We start from the raw sequence: 26734 nt of genomic DNA on the forward strand, positions 1-26734 counted from the left end.
TTTGCTGAAAACTCTAATTTCATGTGACCTATCCTTCCTGGCATAGTGATACAATTTTCAAGATGGCTATCAAGGTGGTCATACTGAATGTCAGGTCGGCATCATATTCACTTAGAACCAACAAACATCACAAGAAGTCTTTCTGCGAGAACTCCATGTTAATATAAACAACCATTCAACAGGAATAATAAGATTGTCAAAATTGACACGATACACTATACCTAATCATTACCATTTTCATTACAGATAAACCAGATATTGAAAGAAGCCCTTTAGTTAAACCCAATGTTAATTTAACTATCAGTTTAATACAGCAATGAAATGATTTTCAAAATAACACTTTGCCCTGGCAACCATAATGCATGCCCCAGGGGCTCTATTTCGTTTAAGACCAACTAGACCTTGGGATGGATGCCTGTAATATTTAGCGGCAATACTGCAGGTAATTTTAGGAGTGCATATAATAAACTAGACACTGGAATGAATGTAATATTTAATGGCAATACTGCCAGTAATATTAGGAGTAGTACAAAAATAAACTAGACCTGGGGATGAATGTCTGTAATATTTAGTGGCAATACTGCAAGTAATTTTAGGAGCAGCAATAATAAACTTGTGTTAACAGATGCCAGAGGATTGGCCATTGCATGAGCTCTAGTGGATGGACCTTGCTCTGATCAGGGCATAAAATGCATCTAAAAATATGAAATAATGCTACTTTGTATCATGTACATAAAAAAATAATTCACAATATATCTGCATACAGTGACAAAGACATAATTACAATAATTAGAAGTTCATTAAAAACACAATACAGTGACAAAGACATAGTTACAATAATTAGAAGAAAATTCATTAAAAACACCATACAGTGACAAAGACATAATTACAATAATTAGAAGTTCATTAAAAATACCATACAGTGACAAAGACATAGTTACAATAATTAGAAGAAAGTTCATTAAAAACACCATACAGTGACAAAGACATAATTACAATAATTAGAAGTTCATTAAAAAGTTCATTAAAAACACCATACAGTGACAAAGACATAGTTACAATAATTAGAAGAAAGCTCATTAAAAACACCATACAGTGACAAAGACGTAATTACAATAATTAGAAGTTCATTAAAAACACCATACAGTGACAAAGACATAGTTACAATAATTAGAAGAAAGTTCATTAAAAACACCATACAGTGACAAAGACATAATTACAATAATTAGAAGTTCATTAAGAACACCATACAGTGACAAAAACATAATTACAATAATTAGAAGAAAGTTCATTAAGAACACCATACAGTGACAAAGACATAATTACAATAATTAGAAGAAAGTTCATTAAGAACACCATACAGTGACAAAGACATAATTACAATAATTAGAAGAAAGTTCATTAAAAACACCATACAGTGACAAAGACATAATTACAATAATTAGATGAATGTACATCTAAAGCTTGAATTAAGGGCAAAGCAAGGAAAAGTCAATGAACTTACTGTAAGTGATAAGATGGAAGAAAAGAATGTTCCTTCATCATAACGAGACAGCTTGCTTAGAACTGATTCCAAGACTAACAAGAGCTGAAACAAAAACAATATGTATCAGCATTATACAGATCTTCCCGATTATAATACAGTACTTGGGTCCATACATGCCGAACTGAACCATGCATGCTTAAGTTAGAATTATAGATTATGTGAATGCTTGTGTGTGTGGTTTGGAACGAGATTAAACAGAACGCCAGTCCAACATGCAGTAATAATATTAGTTTCTATAAATTGGATATTTTTATCATGAGGTACAATTCATTTTGGCCAATAATAATGTTTAAAAATAAAGACACAACAGTAAGCTTCATGTTGTTTTCTGTCAACCCATATTGTCATGCATTTGACAGATCAGATCATTACAAATTTTAATCATTAATGTAACAACACCCATCTTTCTTAAATATACTTGCTAATCATCTTTTCTGATCCACTGCACTTTCAGCATTTAAAGTGACTAGGAGCTCAGACTCATGAATTAACCACTTTGGAACAAATTTTGCGATTAAATAAATAAAGATCTATTCGTAAAAAAAAAATGTAATGAGTAATACTATTTTTGCAAATTAAAAATCCCATGTGCCATGTTCAGTTCAAAGCACCAATTACATATGCCAATCACTTATGAATGACATAACATCATTTACAGTAAGCTTTTAGCAGTTCTAAAACACAAAATTAAAAAAATAACAAACTTACATGTGTGTATGTAACCTTTTTGTAATCCAATGATGTAAAGTGTTCCATTTGTTCACAAAAAAGTACCAATCCAAAGAAACAAGAGTACCTTGAAGAAATGACACTCGACTGGCAGAATTTTGTTTACATGAATTCAATATAAGACCATTTCTTCTTGTTAACTGCCAAAGGATGAAACCATTTTGATCTTTTTCAGCAATAACAAGATTTTATAATTAGCTTCTGTGGTGTACTTATTCAGATGTGTAACAGAACAGAGAAATCAATTTAGGATAAATATGGAGATTTGCTACATTTTGTCAGGAGGGAGGATTTTCAGTGAGAATGGCATATTTTTCGGTATCACATGTCTTTGTCTTTCTTATCCCAATGTAGAAGCAAAGAATGGAACACTTTGTGAGTAGTCTTCATGAGCAATTATGAGAACTTTGTGCAATTTTCTAAATCATGGAACATTATTTACACAAGATCTGTAAAATGATGTGGTACCATATAAGGGAGATTATTTTTGGTTATAAGGTGGCCAAAAGTGCCTTGGCATACATATCTTTAACCTCATTTCATGGAGATTCCACAAAGTTTAACATGGATTTCAGAGACGGCATATTCATTCTCATTTAATAAGCTTTCCATGATATGAGATTTCTGCTGTCATTCTTGCCACAAGAGCAGATTTTAAAATCAGCTTAACATGAAGGGCAGAAAGCATATTGATATTCTTTGAACTTGATTCCAAACACTGTAATTCCAGTCTCCCTCAATCACTGATTTTCATGGTATATTTCAGTTGCTTACATTTTGGCATTTTATCACTGGGAGATAATGAATCTTGGATGTCATAACAAACTTTAAACACCAAAGCCAGACTGACTCTTTTTTATGGACTTAAGCAAATCCAACCATAATCATTTAACATCTTTAATTATTTCTTTTCATCCGCTGGGAGGTCCGCATGAATAATGTTAGCTTGGCACCATAAAAGTTATTATAAGAAGCCTTTTGGGTGACAATCCATGTTGATACGACTTTCCGTTTTGACAGAATAACAGCGGGATGTTCAGGACAGATGCCATGGTTACCATATTTGATACCATTTTATGTAGTACTAATTAGACTTCATAAAAAGTATTTTGGTGTAAGTATAATGTCAGCCATCTTGGGGACCTAACCATAACAAGATTTTCAAAATGAAGATGGATCAGCACCATTTTCATTATAAACAACTTGATATCATAAGTGAAAACCCCATGCTGATGTGACCATTTAGTCAGGAGAAACTGATTACAAGATTCTCAAGATTACCATTGTTGCAGGTAAACTGAATGTCAGAAAGGCACCAGTAGGATCAACTAGACATCTTAATAAGTTGCTTATAAAACACCATTTTGATACAACCACCCATCCAGGAGGTGTAGTGACAACAATATTTTCCAGATACATCGTGAAGTCTTCTGGTGAAAACCCCACTTCAATACGACATCCCCTTGGGATTAATGCATGTGTAAAATTTCATGGCAATCCTCCATATAGTTTGGAAGTAGTGGTAACAAACATGTGCTAAGAGATGGATGGACAATGGACACAGAAAATGAACAGATGATAGACAGACAACAGACTATTCCATAAGCTCTCTTCTGGACTATGCCTAGCAGAGATAACGAGCATTGTTCACTCACAGGACCAACTTATAGATCACAAGACTAGTGTTACGAGTCTATGCTCTTGAAATAAGTAAAAGAAAAGAGTGAAAAGCAACATGCTTTGTAAAAATTCAACAATTAATTTTCGTAGAATACAAAGTGAAAATATATAAAAAGAAAATTAGGGCTGTTCCATTAAACATACTTGGTACCCAAGGAAGACGGTTTTTTGAAAATATATGCCGGGGTAATTTGATTTAACTAAGTTCATATTAAAATGATAAGAAAATTCTAACTATGAGTGAGTAACCCACATTAAAAGTGCCTTCCCTGGGTCCCAGGTATGTTTTACTGGAAAAGCCCTTATTGTATTGTGAATTAAATCTCAAAATAATCCTAGAATTACAAACGTCCAAATAATTTTAGGTTCTGAATAAATTTTAGTATAAATCCAAATTAAATCCAATGCTGGAGTGTTGATGTTTCTCTGATGACCTGAATAATGCTGATGTGCCAACAGTCTTTTGTTGAAACACAGTAAATTCCAGGTTTGAATTCACTATAAATCCCATTGAATGTCTCTGTCCAAGAATATAATTATTTATGATCACTCTGTATTTCCAGAGAAAATAAGCACTGAATTAAATAATTTGAAGAAATAAATTCCAGCCCAAATGAACACTGATACAACAATAATATATTGATTCTCACAGATCTTAACTCATTCAGCCCCAGAGGTTTTTGTCATTTCCGCCTGAAATGCGAGCAGAAAAGACATTTTGGGGGCTATTTCTGAATACATCGAAATACATCGCCTTTCAACAGATTTACCATGAGACTAATGCCTAGTTATATTAGAAACATCATTTTCCATTGGTTATTTTGCTTGTGCATGAGCAGATGGGTAAAAATTGGATTTTTTTTTTTTGTTGTTGTTGCTTAATGGACCCATCATTTTGGTATGGAGACCACTCTTTATTCCAAATGCCCACCTTATCCTAGTTTCTGCAATGGTTCGCCTGTCTGTGTGCAGTTCCGACCGGTCTGCCTTAGATCTGAGGCCAAAAGGTCTAAAATCCAGACATAAAATCGCATCCTGACCATGAGCGAATTTTGGGTGTACAAAAAATGGGTCCAAAAAATTAGGTTTTTCCCTGTGTTTTTTGTAGTGCAAATAGAACTTACAGATTTTTGGTATCAATGTAGAGCTATATCTGTCCGCTTTTTTGTAATACCACCCACTTTGGTGCATCTTAAATGACCATGATGCTGCAGAGTTCGGAAATAGGGTACAGCCTCATCACACCTACAGGCGGGATTGGGGCCGAATGAGTTAAGGACGAATGAATGACCTTTCCAGTTACAAGATTATATAGTCCTCAACTTGACCTCAGGTCACAATTAGCATTTTCTATTAAAAAAAAATTATATTCTGGAAAATAACCTTCTAGAAAATTCTTAATGTTTACAAAATAAAATGCTAGTTATTATTAGAAAGCCTGTTATTAAAATTAAAATACATAACATGGACAATGTCAGTTGCACCAGGTAAATTGTTGGGGAATCCGAATAACCAAGACCCAGACCATAATAAACATATTTACTTCTATTACACTGGACAACAAATTTTTACAAAAGTCATGTTACTGAAATAAAATTAGTCAATTCTTATGAATTTTTATGTGCTGAACACGAATATGACAGTCAAATTGCAAATTTGGCTCTAGTTTTTTTGTAATCTGCAAGAAATTAATGTTTACATAACAAAATGCATTCCAATAGTAAAAGGTCAACTGTAATAGCCTACCTATAAAAAATCAAGTCATTGACTACATCTTAGATTTCTTCGCCTGTCTCTTGTACAGCTGTTCGGGAGCATCTCTGAGGAGTGTCCAGCAGTAGTCAGCCAGCATTGTAGTGGACCATTTTCCCTGGTATCTTTGTTCCATTGTTGCGATATCTTGATGAAAACGTTCGCCGTGTTCATCACTAACAATACCACAGTTGCTAGGAAAGAAATCCAAATGGGAATGAAGGAAGTGAATCTTTAGAGACATATTGCAGCCAAGTTTCTTATACTTCATCAACATGTCTTCTACTAGTTCCTTATAGTTTTCTGCCCTAACATTTCCGAGGAAGTTTGTAGAAACTAGGCGAAAAGCATTCCATGCTTGTTTCGCGTCACCTTCCAGCAAGTTGTTGAACCGGTCATCTTTGAAAAGCTCTCGAATCTGAGGACCCACAAAAACTCCCTCTTTAATCTTTGCTTCGCTGAGTCGAGGGAATTTTTCATGCAGGTATCGGAATGCTGGCAAAGTCCGGTCAATGGCTTTCACGAAGTTCTTCATCAAACCTAGTTTGATGTGAAGGGGTGGTAGCAAGATTTTCTGAGCCTCAACCAGAGCTGGGTGTTGGATATTCTTCTCTCCAATGGCTACATTCTGCCTGTGAGTCCATTCCTTCCTCATGTAGTGCATTTCCCTTGCTCGGCTATCCCACTCGCATAAGAAACACATGTATTTTGTATATCCTTGCTGCAGTCCCATTAAAAGGAGAACTACCTTCAAATCACCACAGAGGTGCCAGCTGTACTTGTTATACTCAATGGAATTCAGTAGCTGCCTTAAGTTATCGTATGTCTCTTTCATGTGGACAGCATACGCTACTGGAATAGATGGAAGAATGTTTCCATTGTGCAAAAGCACAGCCTTGAGACTCAGTTTCGAAGAGTCCACAAATAGTCTCCATTCTTGTGGGTCATGAGTGATTTTTAAAGCATTCATGAGGCCCTCAATATCGGAACAGAATATCAGATTACTTTCCTTTCTGAAGAAAGGCTCCAATTGCTGGTGGCGCTTTCGATATGCAGTAATTGTGACATCTTCTTCAAGAAGATTCCATTGTTGGAGTCTTGATCCTAGCAATTCTGCCTTGTTCTTTGATAAGTCCAAATCACGAATCAGGTCATTTAGTTCTTCCTGTGTTATTCTGTGTGGGGTTGATGATGCACCACAGTGAAAATCTGGATCACTGCATGCTGATGGACCAGGAGAAGAACAGGTCGACTCACCTTTGTCTTCGTCAGATGAATCAAGAGAATATTCTGCTGGAGGTTCTGGAATAGGAAGTCCCTCACCATGTGGAACTGGTCTCAATGCAGACGGAATGTTTGGGTAGACTATTCTCGACTTCTTTCGCTTCGTTATTCCGCCGGAAAGAGGAGGAACCAAGCAGAAGTAACAGTCATTTAGGTGGTTGCTTGGCTCTCTCCACACCATTGGGACTGCAAACGGCATTGATGACCTTTTGCAATTCAACCACTGTGAAAGCTGTGTTGTACATGTAGCACAGCATATATGCGGAGCCCAAGGCTTGTCTTGGTCACCAACCTTGCATCCGAAGTAAAGATGATATGCCTTCTTCACTTGAGAATTGATACTTTTCTTCTGGTTGGCAAATGTCACTTCCCCACAAATATAGCAAAAATTGTCCGCGGTATTAACACACTTTCGAGGCATTACTGTTCTTTATTGTACGTAAATGGATAAAATAATAAGTTTTATGTAACAGTAGCTTGAACTGTCTCGCACAACGTCTAAAATATTTTAAATGCTGAACCTATCTGATTGGGCTTTATATAGTACACTGCTTACGTCAGCTTCAGCAGCCGCCTGGCATTAGTATAATAGGCCTACACATGTATAGTACACTGCTGACGTCAACTTACTTCAGCAGCCGCATGGCATTAGTATTGCATTGCATCAGAAAATGATGCAATCAACTGTGGATGATGTGAGCATGATGGTATTATGCAATGTTACATCATTATTCCGGATGTTGCTGCAGTCCTACTGGAGAAATTTACACAGTGAAACATAGAAAATGAGGTATATGAATATCTTCAAAACGAGAGCCAATACAAATTTTTCACGGTTATATTCGTGTTCGGCACACCAAAATACTACAGATTAGGGCCTTTTCAAGTCAGTAATGATTCCACTGTTGACCAGTGTTAATGATGATTCTGATATTAAACTCATACACATAGAGAATATTTTAGCTATGTATTAGTTGATTAAATCCTGGTGTCAGAATAATGTGACTGGGTGGGACATCATGCTACATGTATGCGGCATGATGATCCAGTGCTAGACATCACTATAAACTGCCACACTGCAGACATCGTAGCAATATGACTGAATATTTTTTTAAAGCTACATTAAAAATCAAAATCACACACACACAGTTGGTTACAGAATAAAATTAAATAAATCAATAATTCAGATCAAGTAGAAAATAAACCCGATTTTGGACAAGGTGAAGTGCAACATACAATGAAACATTACAACAAAATGAAATAAAAAATTAAAAAACCCTAACAAACCATGCAAATTAAATATACATAACACTAGACATCACAAGAAGTCTTTTTGTGAGAACCCCATGCTGATATGGCCATTCATTCAGGAGTAGTAGCAACAACTAGACAGCATAAAAATTCTTCTGGTGAAAGCCCCATGTCAATATGACTTTCTGCAGTGATGAATAGGTGTATAAAATTTCAAGGTAATTCTCCAAGTGTTTAATTAGGAGTAGCAACAATAAACTTGTGCAAACAGATGGATGAAAGACAGATGATAATAAACAGATGACAGACCATCCCATTAGCTCTCCTGTTCTATGACTTGTACAACAAAATAGCCATGTTTATTTATATGATACTGTTATGTATATTTAATTTGCAATGTTATATATATTTAATTTACAATGTTTTTGGTAGTTTATTTTTTCTTCATGATATGCTATGGATAACAGCATTTTGGACTTGACCATGTCCAAAATCAAGTTAATTTTCAACATGACCTGAATCATTGCTTTAGATTTTGTAGTAAACATGTTTATCTCAATCTGAGTCGAGAACATTGGAAATTCCACATGAAATGCTGGGAATACCTGTTGTTTACTACATTTTATATTATAATTTTCCATGAGGTGATAGTTTTTTGTTTCGAAAATGCTAATTATGACCTAGGTCAGTAGAGAAGTATAAGATCTTGTTTAATGGAAAATTATTCATTTGTGCTGTAATATCTGATCAAAATCAGTTGTATTATTGTCGTGTCCAATATTTCATTTTAGCTCTGAATTTATTGATTCAAATAATTTAATTCAAGATATTCTTCTCTGGAAATAAATAGTGCTAAAAAATGACATTCATCGAAATAGAGACTATGATTTTATAATGAAATTCAAATAAGGACATATTCTTGAATTGTATTATTGTGATTCAACAAGACTGTTGGCACATCATTATGACAGTCTACCACAGGTACAACAACACTTTAATAATTCAGACTTGTGTGAGAAATTATAGGATTATTTGGGATTTATTTAGCAATACTATAAGTTACTGTTATTTTCTCACTTTGCATTCTATGGAAAATAAATTGTAAAATTTTACAAAACTTGTTGATTTTCACTTGTTCTGTTACTTTGTTTAAGATCAAAGAATTATAACAATATGTATTCCCTACTTTAAGTATTTCATGATTTTATGTTGCTCGAGACCCGATTGTTCTCGTTTTCTTGCAAAGTCTACAATGATGTTTTCAGCTGCATGATCCATATATAAAGACCCAATGTCCTGGCTTTTGAGCCACATCAGTCCCATATCAGTCTTACATTCAACAATGGGGCAGTCTCATCAAGATTGATCCAGTACTGAACATTACAAGTGATTTCAAATGTTGCCTTAGTACAACTTAGTCCTTAGCAACCAGACTTTGCATTTCACCGTCATTTTAAGACATCCAACTTATCTTAAGTTTTATCTTTCCCTGGATGTCTCCACTGAAAGATCAACATCCCAATACACTTATCTAAATTATTTCAGTGAATAGTGTTTTGTCTTAATTCAATTGTAGATATAGGTAATACCGAACGTACTCTTAGATCTAGCTGACTTTGTAACAAAGTGGCATGTTGTTTTAATGAATTTTATCTGTAGCTATAAATGCGCATCTAAAAGTGACTCAAACTTTTTCAGGTGACTGGATAAAAAGCACTCTGGGCTGTTGTGAATCACTAAAGCTGCTAGTTTTGCATGACAAGTATCCAAGACAAAGTTACTGTAGGCCATTGTAATTGCTAGTTTTGCATGACAAGTACCCAAGACAAAGTTACTGTAGACCATTGTAATTGCTAGTTTTGCATGACAAGTACCCAAGACAAAGTTACTGTAGGCCACTGTGGTTGACAGTTTTGTGTGACAAGTACCAAAGACAAAGTTACTGTAGGTCATTGTAGTTGCTAGTTTTGTGTGACAAGTACCCAAGACATAGTTACTGTAGGCCATTGTAGTAGGTAACACAGATCAATTATAACAGTCGCTCACTGGATATATTGACTTTCAGGCTGGGATACAATATCTGACAATGACTGAATACAACAGTGGCAGACTGTAAAAGCATATTCTGGCAATGTCCAAATCAAGTATAATGGTTCTGATATGAAGATTTTAGAGATGAGTGTTAAAAAGTGTATTTAAACAAAATTTCGAGTTTTATAAATTCACAATTTTGGGCATGGAATTCATGGCATTACTTACCTATAATCAGAATCGTGTTATAGTGAAGGAAATTATAACAAGAGAGAGCTATATTAGATCCTAAACTGACAATGCACTAGCATACTCTTTTTGTTCCTTCCTCACCCTCTTCAGACAAAGCATGAATAAAGCTCCTGAGGTAATTGCTCCACAGAACTAGCACACATGCCAAAAATATATTAAAAAAACTTACTTCCCTCCATATGACATCATTTTAAAAATAAATCTTACATCCCACCATGTGACATTTTAAAAATTAAAGATTTGAATACCAAACATTTTGATTCCATATTTTACAAACGAGAATTTAAACATCCATAAACTATCAATGTTGCCTGTTCCACTGATGTTTTCTTTCACAGATGAACTGAGTAATTTTGCCTGTTCCACTGATGTTGTGTTTCACTGATAAACTGAGTAATTTTGCCTGTTTCACTGATGTTGTGTTTTACTGATAAACTGAGTAATTTTGCCTGTTCCACTGATGTTGTGTTTTACAGATTATACTCAGCAATGTAAATGTTTTTCTATAATATGTTTACAGGAAGCTCCAAACCTTGTCACTGCACTTCATAAATACAATGAAAACAATTTGTAATAACTTCATAAATGCTTACAGTTTTTAAAATGTACTCTAAGCCTGAATGAAAAACTTACAATCCTTTACAATGTATTTCTTCTGTATTACGTTGTCTGTTTAAATGTTCCTGGAAGAGGAGAGGAACACATTTTTACTTATTTAATATTCTTTTTATAGGCTGGGATGGATCTGATCTTTTTTTTCTCAGTGGTGTGGCTCCTAAGAAAAAGTGTAATTTCCCCAATGCACCCAGGCAGACTTAAATCCTTTCTATAGAATAACCACTTCATTAGTAGCTGTATCTATACCTCTCAAATCAAACTAAGCTGAAACTGCTTAAGGCATGACAGTAGCAACCTATGTGTTGCCAGGACTGACACAATCTCAAACTAATATTCTAGTTGAATTTCAAACAACCACATTGAAAACTCGTATAAAGCTAAATTACACACCTTAATCTATGCAGCTATAATTTATGGATGTTTCAGAAATGGTTATTTGGGAGAAGAATTTTCTCACATGTGATGACTACTATACAAATAATCTACAGTTCAGAACATGCCCATTAGAAAACTTTAACTTCTTTTCATCTGCTTGATTTATTCAAGAAAACCTCAACCGTTTCACACTTTCAGGGGAAACACAAAATACAGACCTTCTCAATGAGACACTTGACCATCTGGACTTGTACTCTTTCCAGGAATTCATCAATTGTAGTATGATACTGATGCTGAAGAAGAGACAAGACTGGTGTTTGAACTTATTAATCTAATCATCAATATACCCTATATACAAAAATATAGTAAACCCTACAGCTGGACTAAGAGACTAAAGTATTTACCCATGTATGATGAATGTACAACAATGACCCTATTTTCTGTTCCATAACATGCCAGTAGGTCAGGACATGTGTTGTTTTTGTTAGAAATAGTAGGAATCAACAGTACAGACCCCATCTGCTGTGTTGTGGCATACCAACAGATGAGGATCCATGTTGTGTGAAATTGTAGGCATATGAACAGTACAGACCCTATCTGCTGTGTTAATGAGGATCCATACTATGTTAAACTGTAGGTAGAATGGGATGGACATACCCCATCCGCTGTGTCATGAAATGCCAATAGATGAGGATCCATACTGTGTGAAACTGTAAGTAGAATAGGCAGGACATACCCTATCTGCTGTGTCATGACATGGAAATAGATGAGGATCCATACTGCGTGATACTGTAGGTAGAATGAGCAGGACAGACCCCATCTGCTGTGTCATGGCATGCCAAAAGATGAGGATCCATACTGTGTGAAACTGTAGGCAGAATGAGTAGGGCAGACTCCATCTGCTGTGTCATGCCATGCCAATAGATGAGGATCCATACTGTGTGAAACTGTAGGCAGAATGAGTAGGACAGACTCTATCTGCTGTGTCATGCCATGCCAAAAGATGAGGATCCATACTGTGTGTAACTGTAGGTGGAATGAGCAGAAAAGACTCCATCTGCTGTGCCATGACATGGAAATAGATGAGGATCCATACTGTGTGACGCTGTAGGTAGAACATACAGGACATATCCTATCTGCTGTGTCATGACATGGAAATAGATGAGGATCCATACTGTGTGAAATTGTAGGTAGAATGAGCAGGACAGTCCCTATCTGCTGCATCATGACATGGAAATAGATGAGGATAAATGCTGTGTGAAATTATAGACATAATGAACAGTACAAATCCTGTCTGCTGTGTAATGACATGGCAATAGACGAAGATCCATACTGTGTGAAACTGTAGCCAGGATGAGTAGAACAGACTCCATCTGCCGTGTCATGCCATGCCAATAGATGAGGATCCATACTGTGTGTAACTGTAGGTAGAATGAGCAAGAAAGACTCCATCTGCTGTGCCATGACATGGAAATAGATGAGGATCCATACTGTGTGACACTGTAAGTAGAATAGGCAGGACAGATCTCATCTGCTGTGTCATGACATGGCAATAGATGAGGATCCATACTGTGTGAAACTGTAGGTACAACATACAGAACAGATCTCATCTGCTGTGTCATGACATGGCAATAGATGAGGATCCATACTGTGTGAAACTGTATTTAGAACATACAGGACAGACCCCATCTGCTGTGCCACAACATGTAAATAAATGAGGATCTATACCGTGTGGAAATGTAGGTAGAACATACAGGACAGATCCTATCTGCTGTGTCATGACATGGAAATATATGATAATCCATACTGTATGAAACTGTTGGTAGAATGAGCAGGGCAGACCCCATTTGCTGTGTCATGACATGGAAAGAAAAACCTAATCCAAACTAGAAAGAGATAGAATTACCTTTTTGTGGTGTGTGAACTACATATCACCTGACCTTGGGTTCGTTAATAATGTTGGCCCTCCCATAAAAAGGGAGCACAAGCACAATAGGGTTAGTTTGTAAACAGGAACCCGATTTATTTACTTCATCCATATAGCTTATGTAATATAAAAGCAAGAAAATATGCCAGGATTGCACTTCTGCATTTAATGTACAATATTTTCATGATTCTTTGTAAAAGTGTCATCATTTGTCTTTTTCTCTTGATCTGTTGCTGACCGTATTTACTGTAGATCTAGCACTTGTTGTTTCATAATAACAATGAATATGGGGTTTGTATGTATGGAAGGTGAACAATGTAATACACAAACATAATAACAATGAATATGGGTTTTGTAGGTAAGGAAGGTGAACAATGCAGTACACATTCATAATAACAATGAATATGGGGTTTGTAGGTAAGGAAGGTGAACAATGCATTACACATTCATAATAACAATGAATATGGGATTTGCAGGTATGGAAGGTGAACAATGCAGGACACATTCATAATAACAATGAATATGGGATTTGTAGGTATGGAAGGTGAACAATACAGTACACATTCATAATAACAATGAATATGGGTTTTGTAGGTAAGGAAGGTGAACAATGCAGTATACATTCATAATAACAATGAATATGGGGTTTGTTGGTAAGGAAGGTGAACAATGCATTACACATTCATAATAACAATGAATATGGGATTTGTAGGTAAGGAAGGTGAACAATGCATTACACATTCATAATAACAATGAATATGGGGTTTGTAGGTAAGGAGGGTGAACAATGCATTACACATTCATAATAACAATGAATATAGGATTTGTAGGTAAGGAAGGTGAACAATGCAGTACACATTCATAATAACAATGAATATGGGGTTTGTAGGTAAGGAAGGTGAACAATGCAGTACACAAACATAATAACAATGAATATGGGATTTGCAGGTATGGAAGGTGAACAATGCAGGACACATTCATAATAACAATGAATATGGGATTTGCAGGTAAGGAAGGTGAACAATGCATTACACATTCATAATAACAATGAATATGGGGTTTGTTGGTAAGGAAGGTGAACAATGCAGTACACATTCATAATAACAATGAATATGGGGTTTGTTGGTAAGGAAGGTGAACAATGCATTACACATTCATAATAACAATGAATATGGGCTTTGTAGGTAAGGAAGGCGAACAATGCATTACACATTCATAATAACAATGAATATGGGCTTTGTAGGTAAGGAAGGTGAACAATGCATTACACATTCATAATAACAATGAATATGGGGTTTGTAGGTAAGGAAGGTGAACAATGCAGTACACATTCATAATAACAATGAATATGGGATTTGCAGGTATGGAAGGTGAACAATGCAGGACACATTCATAATAACAATGAATATGGGATTTGTAGGTAAGGAAGGTGAACAATGCAGTACACATTCATAATAACAATGAATATGGGATTTGCAGGTATGGAAGGTGAACAATGCATTACACATTCATAATAACAATGAATATGGGATTTGTAGGTAAGGAAGGTGAACAATGCAGTACACATTCATAATAACAATGAATATGGGATTTGCAGGTATGGAAGGTGAACAATGCAGTACACATTCATAATAACAATGAATATGGGATTTGCAGGTAAGGAAGGTGAACAATGCAGGACACATTCATAATAACAATGAATATGGGGTTTGTAGGTAAGGAAGGTGAACAATGCATTACACATTCATAATAACAATGAATATGGGATTTGCAGGTATGGAAGGTGAACAATGCAGGACACATTCATAATAACAATGAATATGGGATTTGCAGGTATGGAAGGTGAACAATGCATTACACATTCATAATAACAATGAATATGGGATTTGCAGGTATGGAAGGTGAACAATGCAGTACACATTCATAATAACAATGAATATGGGATTTGCAGGTATGGAAGGTGAACAATGCATTACACATTCATAATAACAATGAATATGGGATTTGCAGGTATGGAAGGTGAACAATGCAGGACACATTCATAATAACAATGAATATGGGATTTGCAGGTATGGAAGGTGAACAATGCATTACACATTCATAATAACAATGAATATGGGATTTGCAGGTATGGAAGGTGAACAATGCAGTACACATTCATAATAACAATGAATATGGGATTTGCAGGTAAGGAAGGTCATCCCTCCTTATTTGACCTTTAAGCAATACTTCTATACTTTTATTAACCGAGTTTGAATTAACAGCACTGATGGCATTTATGCAGGGAAAAAAAAAGCGAAAACAAGAAATTATTTTCCAATTCTAAAGTACAACAAACTGTCTCATATTCGTATCCTCTATTTGCACATCAGTTTGACAATACATTACCCATCAAAGACATTTACTTCATTTTATTGCTTACAAATAAGATCTACATCTGTTTGTCTGTCACTCTTATTTGCAAATCACAAGTTGTTCTAGGAATCATTATAAAGAAAAGTGAAAGAAAAATCTGATCTGTAAACATCTCTCAACTAGTGATGACCCATACAGTACACTAGCAGTCAACAACTAGGTTTTAATAACTAGTGATGATCCATACAGTATACTAGCAGTCAACAACTAGGTTTTAATAACTAGTGATGATCCATACAGTACACTAGAAGTCAACAACTAGGTTTTAATAACTAGTGATGATCCATACAGTACACTAGCAGTCAACAACTAGGTTTTAATAACTAGTGATGATCCATACAGTACACTAGCAGTAATTTTAAATAGTGCTAAACAGCAGTTGATCTGTAAAGACTTTACTTCATGTGCAGAACGTTTTCTTAATGTGTGCCTATGACAAGCATGTGAGGAAAATGGAAAAAAATGATCACAGACACAAAACAGACATAATATACACAAAGGAAGAGACAGATAAAAACTACTCACTGTATCACCAATATCAAGAGCACACAAATGCACAGCCTGAAAGACAAACAACATAACATTTTAGAATACATCAGCAACAAAACAAAAAGTTATTAAACTAGTATCCTTAATCATTTCATGTGTGTACATGTTGCAAGATGATGAGATGAGGCTCAGGCTATTATTTCATGTAAAGGAGTGACTTGAGGCTGTTACAGGTATATAACATGCTGGACTGTACTATAAAATGACAGAATAAAAATATACAAATTTTACCAATGATGACATGAAGCTCAGACTGACAGTTCTTGTAAAGGACTGTACCGTAAGAAGACAAAAGCATGTACCATGCTGGACTTGTACTATATGATGCTAAATATAGGTAACATGCTAAATATATGTAACATGCTAAATATATGTAACATGCTAAATATATGTAACATGCTCGACTTGTACATTAAGATGACAATGGCATATAACATGCTGAATTCTACTATAAAATCACAAAGGTATATAACATGCTGGACTAGCAGTACTGGATGACAAAAGATCACATAACATGCTGGATTCTACTAAAGTACCATCAGATGGAAAAGGCACATAATGTGATCGACTTTACTATATGATGACAAAGGCACACAAAACATGCTGGATATGTACTTTATGATAATACAAAGGCAAATAATATGCTAGCTTGTACTATAAGAAGTCAAAGACACATAAAATATGCTGGACTGTTAAATAAGATGACTGTTATGACTGTATGGTCATAAAATAAGTAACAGAAAAGACTGAAAACCAACAATTTGAGTAAAACTCAACAATTAATTGACTTCCCAAGAATAGAAAGTGAATTTTTTTTTAAACGTTACAGTATTGTAAATTAAATCCCATATAGTCCTAAAAGTTCTATCACAAGTCCAAAGTATAGAACATTCTGAAAGAATTCAGCAGTGTTCCAAATTAATTCTGACACTGAATGTGCTGATATGCCAGTAGTCTTGACTGTGCTAATGTGCCAACAGTCTTGAGGTATCACAATGTTATAATCCAAAATGTCCTTGCACAAATTCACAATAAGGCAACCACACAATACAAATTAAATATACATAATAATAAAAGGCACACATCATGCTGGATTTGTACTATAGGATGGATAAAGTTACATAACGTACTGGGTTGTTCTATAGGATGATAAAGGCACTTAAAAGCTGGATTTGTACCACAGGATGAAGAAAGCAAATAACATGCTGGGCCGTACTAGAAGATGACAAGGGCACATAATATGCCATACTGTACTACAGGATGACAAATGTACATAATATGATGGACTGTACTACAGAAACAGCTGATCAGAGTAACAGCTGCTATCAGCACACATCTGTCATTTATGACCACAATCATAATGCATAGATTAATTTTATTATATAAATGCACTATGTTGAGTGATGACCTGCCATGTGCAACCAGTGACCGTAACTTTGGTGCACCTGTTACACCGGTTTGTTTTACTGAGTTAGTCCATTTATTATTTATGTAGGTGTCTTAGGCTTTGCTTTTCACTGTAAATAAATTTTATCATAGCTAAAGAGATGCTGCAAGGAAATTTTACAGATGGGGATGGCTCTCCACACCTAGCTCCAGGAAGGAGAAATCAGGGTGGACAATGCCAAAAGGAAGCTGATCAGTTTCAGTATTATTATAATGAATATGCATCCTAATGGGTTATCTTCTGTTTTGACATTCATAAAACTCGCTGCTTGTTACACTCATTACAGTTCTATTATGGCTGATCAGTGGATCAGTTTTTTATACCCCTCTATGAGAAAAATCAGAATCCCTGAATAGTTTCTGCAAAACCCTGCAGCAGATCTCAATCATAAAGATATGTGTATTCAAACACTAAATATACCTTTTTATGGCTTACTTGAGATCACTGGCAAATGGTTTAATAAGACTTAATTAGACAAACCATTATTTTTATTGTCTTTACAAAGAAGCAAAAGAAACCATACTGTGAGCATTGGGTACAACAAATTGCCTGAACCACAAATAATCTGTGTAACCTTTCCCCTATTGGTTTTGAGAAGTTGTGTGACTATTGGTTTTCACTGTGAAAAAACCTGCAATCCTGTTGCCTGGCAACATTTCTGTAGCTAACATTACAATTTACATGCAGGACAGGTGTTACCTTATTGTCAATTTTGCAATTCATATTCCATAATGCCAAAAGACATTAAAATTTAAAATAAAAATTGTATTAATGTTTGATGCTTTTTAGTACTATATGAACTGTTTTACATAAATGGAAGTCCTATTACTGCCATCTATAATAACACTTGTACAAGTCCCTATTACTGCCATCTATAAGAACACTTGTACAAGTCCCTATTATTGCTATCTATAATAACACTTGTACAAGTCCCTATTATTGCTATTTAAAATAACTTCACGTAACTAGGCAATTATCATCAGTTTTCATGAGTGCAAGTACAGTTGTGCTTCAGTGAGAACAACAATTATGAACAAGCATATATTTATGCTCAAAGAAAAGATAAATATTTGTACTGCTTCTACATCATATATTTCTTTTCTTGTTTTATTTACCAAGATTAAATATAAAGACTTGAGATGCAAATGTAATAGCTCATACAAATGTGTCTATTCTGCTGACAATGTCTTATAAATGAGAATGTATATTGGCCATAATTGTATTTAAAATTCCTGTAATGGACAGTATACAAAAAGGAGTACCTTATTTTTGCAGTCAATTATGACATTCATCATCACACCAATTTCTAAGGGTATAAAGTAGTCTGGACTTTTGCCACCCTTCTTCAAATAGGTTTCAAATGCCTTCAGAGTTCTGTTTTAAAAAAATAATACATTAGAAATGTGTCCAAGCAACATGGATACCTCTAACTATATACAATATAAATGAGGAATAAAGTGCTAAGTCGAACAGTGGAAAATGAACTTGACCAAGGCTTTTTTTAATGTAAAACCTAGTAACAAATTTGGTTTTATTCTACAAGTCCATTAAATGTCAAGTTGAAACAAAATTCACTGAGGATGTGACAGATGGATGGCCACTGGTTACATTATATGCCCCCTCAATAGATACGGTAGCAGCATACAAATATATATATATATATATATATATATATATATATATATATATATATATATATATATATATATATATGTGTGTGTGTGTGTGTGTGTGTGTGTGTGTGTGTCTGTGAGTACAGTTAATGGTACATCAGTACAATAATGGCTATATGCTGATGTTTCAAAATAAACATTCAAACTTGTAAAAATAAATGCCCAAAAAGTTTAAGAGAAAAACCCTTCCAAAAAAATGTAAAGATGTAGTACAACAGAAAAAAAGATCTAAAAGTAAAAATGATTTTTTTTTACATGTATATAAAATAAAGGATAAATTACCTTAAAATAATAAAATCCTTAAAATATATAGGGTCAAAATTTGTTACATAAACTATATAAGACCATCAAGTCTAATAATTTCTTAGGCAGTTCATAAAGTTCCTGAACCAAGTTCATATAAAAAATTTCCGTCTCACTGGGTGAAGGGCAGACACTTCACACGAATGTGTCCCAGTGCAAATGGACACTAGATGGATATCCACTCTAGTCAAGGCAGACTCTACATAGGAGGAATACCCCACCCCACCCAAACTGGCATGGATTTTTGGCACATGTTAAGTTCTTTCAAACATCAGGAACATTTTAAATTATAAGAAGACAGAGATTTACCTTTGAATAATAAAACAGCATATGTTAAAGAACTGTATAATTTATGCAAAGATGCTGATTAAATAAGAGATTTCCAAGCTAGAGACAAGTATAATTGATAGACTAAAGAAAACCCTTTGCTTTTGGAGCTTGGGTTCACTGTAAAATTATGCATTTCATACAGTCCTGGAACAATTAGACTTGAGATTACTCTGTTTAGAATGAAATGTTGAAGCAGCAGCCATGCACTTGTGGTCCACATGCTTTGCCAAAATCTACCCAAGTCTGTACTCATATAATACACATACACCTGAAAAGCATTGAACTTGAGGTGCACTTGTGTAACATGCCAAGAGATCAGTGTTTATGATGTTCACTGTAGGTTTTGTTATATACTAGCTACTATTTGTTCCTGGTGTATGAACCATTGTCCAGTTGGTCCAAAACTATCTGATCAAATGTACTACACTGTAAAATATGGAGAACAAGCATATACACTTATTTGCAAAATTGGTCAGAAAAGGAAAAGAGATACAAAAGGATGTAACAACAATACCTGGTAATGTAAATATATAAATAGTTGCACTAAATGCATAATTTGGACAAATAATCATCAGAGAAACTGATTTTATCTCAGTCTCCAATTTTAAGTTTTTTTTTTTTTTAATAGTCGGGTATAACCTTATTTTTGTTGTTGTTGTTGTTGTAGTGTTTAACGCCATTTTTCAGCACACGATAGGCTATACATGGCGGCCAGTATTAATGGTGGAGGAAGAACCCTGAAAAACCCAGGGAAGAACCACCGACCCACGAGAAGCTACTGGCAGGCTTTCCCATGTACCCATGCTAGCCGAGCCTTGGACTCGAACCCACGCAGACAGAGGTGAGATGGCAGTGATCCGTAACGGAGAGCGCTTTAGACCACTCGGCCACTCGGGGCCCCCCTTATTTTTGTGTATACAATAGAGGACTCAAGTGTACTTTTTCCCCACAAATAACTTATTTTCCATTGATACTTATTTTTCAGATAAACTTATTTTCCAAATGTACACATTTTCCATAGATACTATAGATACTTCTTTTCCATATATACTTATTTTCCATTATATTCATTTCCCATATATACTAATTTTCCACATATCCTGTATGCTTATTTTCCATATATACTCAATTTCCATATAAACTTATTTTCCACAGAACTTATTTTCAATAGATAATTACTTTCCATATATGCTTACTTTCCATAGATACTTATTTTCCATATAAACTTATTTTCCACATATACTTATTTTCCACATATATTTATTTTTCACATTTACTTATTTTCCATATATACCTATTTTCCACAGTTGCTTATTTTCAATGGTTGCTTATTTTCCACAGATGCTTATTTTCCATGTATAATTTTTTTCCATCAATACTGGTTTTCAATACTTATTTTCCATATATGCTTATTTTCCATATATACTAATTTTCCACCTATTCCATATATGCTTATTGTCCATATAAACTTATTTTCCATTTTGGACTGAGCCACAGTATTTTATATGGTACAGCCATCCATATATGGCAGGCTCAGTATCTAACCAGTCTAACCAGGGTCAGATGCTTCTCCACGTCCTTGTGAAAGGCATTTAGCTCTAATTTCCTTGGTATAATATAGCTAAATTGTTCAATGTGCCATTAAAACAAAGCAACCAACATACATTATTTTCTAAGTATTCACTTACTATCCAATTAAAAAAAAACAACCAAAGTACATTATTTTCTATGTATTCACTTACTATCCAATTAAAAAAATGCAACCAAAGTACATTATTTTCTATGCATTCACTTACTATCCAATTAAAACAAAGCATCTAAAAAATAATCTTTTCTATGTGTTCACTTACTATCCAAATATTGCATTGACTTTTAACTTCATTTTCAAACATTTAACTTTAATGTTTCATCTCGTGACCATATAAAAGCAGTTTGTTTTTACTTGGAAAACTTGTCTTCATGATCAAACCTTTTAGCAGCAGCTTCAATCATGTCAGCAGCCATAAGTTTGAGCCTGTGGTCCAGATGTTCAGCAAACACTTCCTCCGGCCAGTGAAGATCTCGGATAAAAGCCTGAAGTGCATCCAGCTTCCACAGCATGTCTTCTGATGATGCACAGCCATTTCTGAAGAGGTTATTAATTATTTTTATTTATGTTTTATTTGCAATATCAGTCAAGTGGTGTGAGTGGGACAATCAAACAGGGTGAGTAAGTGGAAATGGTGGTTCACGTTCAAGTGTATAGTCATTATTTATCATGCTTATTCCCCTCAAAAATAGTGTGGAATGACCAAGCTGTAAAAGCTGTACAAATGACAAAAGTGCGTGTCTGGTGCCTCTATCAACAAATCCAAGCAATATACATATCAATTATATGCTGTAAGACATTAACATAAATCCCTTAACTTTATCCACCTTGGCAGTGACATTATTGTCAGCCACGATAATAACATGTTCATGAAATTCTTATTCTAATCGAGATATTCTCTTTCTGTAAAAGTTACCCTTATTTTCAAGATTACCAACCCAGAAAGAGTGTTGAAAACATTATTCCAAGAGGTTTCAAGACATATCACCTGTATCTCTGAAAACATTGTTGCATTAGCAAAATACTGATGCTGTGATTACATTGCAAGTAAAAGTGAAATTTCTTCTCATCCTTGAGGAAACCTAAGAACGCTAATTTACAATAATGAACTTATCTGCAAAACTATGTTTTTCATACACAGGGTACTCTTTCATTTGCTCTCTTGCTATCATTAATTATGCCTGTGAATTAGTGGGAAAAATGCTGGCTACAGTTAGATAATTTACATATGTTACCAACATAATAATTTTTATAAGTGTTCAATTGGTCAATTGAAATGAGTTGACCTGATACAATATTGTGAATGCTAGCTCTTATGCAGAAAGGATTTGAAGGCCTTCTAACTTTATTTCTCAGTATTTCACTCCTTTTCATTGATTTGATACAAAAGACATAATGTGATAATACAAAAGCAGGTCTACTGTTAGATGACTGTAACAATACATGAAACACTCCTACAAATCAGAGATCAAAACGGTCACCACTTAATTAGTTTCTCAGAGATGCTTGCAGACATAGCTGTGATGGTAGACAAGAGGACATGCATCATTTATGATCATTACACCGAAACTAAATTAAAACATGAACTTCACTTGACAAAACTGAAGTTATTGGCATTTATTTCTTAAAGTGTTACCGCCAGCAGGCATTATTGACATTTTCATGGATCAAAATATCATCAAATATTGTTTTTTATAGTGTACTGAGGATCTCTTTGCATAGAAAATTTAACAAATATATAACTTCTGCATGGAAAGACCAATACGTCATGAGAGATTAACAATCAGACATGATTTCAGCAATCAGCGATCTTTATTTCGATTATATATATGGACCATAGAAATTAGTTTTGAAAGTCTTGTATATTTTGTACCTTTAGAACACTTATGTGCTGACTTAACAAGGCCCGCTTTGTTGACAATTAAATTCCAGACAGCAGCAGCTTCTGTTTGAAAATGCAAGCACCAAAAAAGAAAACACTGAATTTGCACTTAAATGTGAACCACATGTTTTGTCCTTAAGCAGTAACAGCCCAGTTACAAGACTGAATATACATGTACACAACTATCAACTAGTTCAATTCTGCATGCATGTGGGACTTACCATTTCATTTCATGATGCTAAATTATTATTTCCAATTGTGGCATTTTTTTATTATTTCATTCATCACAAGATAAATTTGTTTCAAGTAAAACAAGGAATGACATAGTGTCTGTTTTTATAACACAAATCATAATAAAACAATAGCTTTCAAGCATTTATCCCACCCCCTTTATTATAGAAACTTTAATGGTTTCTCGCTAATAAAGGCTTGGCTTCAGCAGATGTTCAGCAGCAAGCAATGTAGTGACAACTTTAAACATGATTATAAAATGTAAGCATCAGAAAATGTCAATTGCAGCTTCAGAAAAGTGCATTTCTACTGCACAAATAAATGGCTGTGTTGTACCTAATACATGTAACTCAAGTTATTATCAACTAAAGTTTTGTTGTTGTTGTGGGGTTTAATGCCTTATTTTTAAAACACGATAGGCTATGCATGGCAGCCAGTATTAATGGTGGAGGAAGAACCCAGGAAACCCCCTGGAAAAACAACTGACCCACGAGAAGCTACAGGCAAGCTTTCTCACATACACACATTGGCCGAATCCTAGACTCGAACCCACGCAGACAGAGGTGAGATGGTAGTGATCCATAACAGAAAGCGCTTTTGACCACTCTGCCACTCAGGGCCCCCAACAGAAGTTTTACTGATTGACATTTGAATAGTCAATGAATAATGACCACCCACATGGAAAGACCAAGACATCATTTGTGATTTACAATCAGATGGCATTTCAAGAATCAAGTGATCTAAATTTCAATCAAATATATTTCGACAATAAAAAAATTAAAATAAAAAAGTTTTGTATATTCTGTACATTTTAAGAACTTGGATCGATATCTTTTGCAGTATGTTACACTTTTACTTTATTCAAAGAAATCGGAAAAAACCTGTGTACTGATTTGATGAGAGGCACACCATATTCATGTTCATTTGAACAGTGTAAATCTGTCTTGCTGTTTAAAAATGAAAAGTAGTCCTCTAGGTTTTGACAAATTCAAGTTCACTGCTACTTTTGTTTGTTTAAAAACCCCACAAATCAAACCAAAACATGAGCAAATTCAGAATTTATGAATTACATAATGACCTAGTCAAGAGGCTGAATATACATATTTATTCAATTTTAAATATGTGTGTACTGCAAGGCCATTTAATTTATGGGGCTAGATTATTCTCTCCAACTGGGAATTATTTTGCCTTCATTCTTCACAATATAAAATTATTTAAAATAAGAAAAGGAATGGCATGGTGTCCTCTTTATATAACACATCTCAAGTTTAAATAACCCTTCTATAATCCTGTGATTAGATGTCAGAAGAAATAGTACAAGGTATCACCAAGAAATTATCAGGGCCAGATCAACCTCACCCCACCCCACCCCAATGCTGAAAAAAAAAAAACCCACACAAACATACAGTCACCTGACACTTGAAATTTGACCATCATTTTATTCTTGCATATGTTTTTGGGTATTATGCATACTCAGAGTAAATAGACACACAGACTTTTGCGTTAGTGCCCTTTCGAGGAAAGTTATGGCTCTTTTGAAATTTCGAACTCACCTGCCCAACACTTGACCTGATCCAAAACAGCTCATGCATGGGGTAACTATCAGAACTTGTGCAATATTGTTTCACATCAGTCGAGTATTAATGCAATCAATTTTGTTGTAAAATGTTTGACATCTATCATTCGCTATCGTTCTTTCAATGTAGGGAGTGCAATATTACTGAATTTCATGTGATACTTAGCAAAGTATAATGTACAAACTACAACAGAAGGAAATTAATGCATCTGAACATTCTGATAACAGTATTGAGAATTATTTTTAAATAAGGCTCATTGTACTACATGTACTCAATAAAGATCCTTTAGCACTTTAAGCTTTTGTTTCATTTTAAGTAAAGGATCTCGTAATAAGCAGTAGAAAGCACTAAACCAATTTGAGATATATGAAGAGACCAAACTTGGTATTACTGTTACTGATAAGTCTTTTATTTGCATAAAGTCATTACATCCTGTTAGAAAAATGTAAATATAACTGCCATCACATTATTGATCGATCGATCAAGAGAGAGATGCAGAATTAATCCCATGTGTCCTCTTAAGCCATTTTAGCTGCAAAGCCGTATACCAAATAAGGAAATCCGCTAAATACAACTGAAAAATGTTGGTTTGCATTTTTATTTGTTTGTATCAATAGTCAAATGCTCCAATAGTCACAATTAGGAAACTGCATTGAAATAATTAAACATATTAGATCTACAGTACCAGTAGGTGTTTGATGTATCATTTACATATGACTGATTAGTTTTTATTATCATGATATTAATGAATTTATATATTTCCTTGCAAGAAGAGACAAATAATAGGACACAAGAATACATCAATGCAGAATGCCTTATATTTGTTAAACACTTAAGATTTGATAATTTTCCACATTATTATTCAATTCAACAATATTCTGAGGTCAAATTAAGAACAATCGCCAAACTTCCACTGTTAAACGACAGGGTCATAATCTAAGATGAAAAGTACAACATGCCAAGTCAGATGGTTTCATGTTAGAAATGCACCTTTCCCAAGCTGAAACTGACATTGTCTTCCGATGCTAAAATTGTGTAACAGTGTTTACAATGGTCACTTTCTTTATTTCTGCAAAACATCAGCTCAAGCCAATTCTTTATTGAGGAGAGACAAATTAAGTTTAGGGTTATATTTGAAACAAATTTATTTTGTGATGAATGAAAGAATAAAAAAATATCCCAATCTGAAAGAACAATAAATTAAATGACCAGTCCCATACAGCAAAAAATGCTGCCAGAATTAAACTAAAGTTCATAGTTGTGTACATGTAAATTCAGCCTTGTGACCAGGTCA

At 34.6% G+C, this 26734-nt stretch overlaps 1 protein-coding gene across 2 annotated transcripts in view; it reads right to left on the reverse strand.

Annotated features, from left to right (window-relative positions):
• The window catches only part of LOC149788471 (calcium-dependent secretion activator 1-like), a 237371-nt gene that overhangs the window by 15548 nt on the left and 195089 nt on the right, over nt 1-26734 (reverse strand). For both annotated transcript variants that reach the window (XM_089974454.1, XM_089974453.1), the window contains 5 exons: nt 22132-22287; nt 19119-19230; nt 16386-16421; nt 11737-11811; nt 1505-1588 (listed from right to left, as the gene is read on the reverse strand). In XM_089974454.1, the coding sequence (XP_089830580.1) occupies nt 1505-1588; nt 11737-11811; nt 16386-16421; nt 19119-19230; nt 22132-22287 (463 nt within the window). The remainder of the gene's footprint in view (nt 1-1504; nt 1589-11736; nt 11812-16385; nt 16422-19118; nt 19231-22131; nt 22288-26734) is intronic.

Source organism: Sinohyriopsis cumingii, chromosome 11 (genome assembly GCF_028554795.1).
Source record: "Sinohyriopsis cumingii isolate HCF-2022 chromosome 11, ASM2855479v2, whole genome shotgun sequence".
In the NCBI taxonomy this organism is placed as follows: domain Eukaryota; kingdom Metazoa; phylum Mollusca; class Bivalvia; order Unionida; family Unionidae; genus Sinohyriopsis; species Sinohyriopsis cumingii.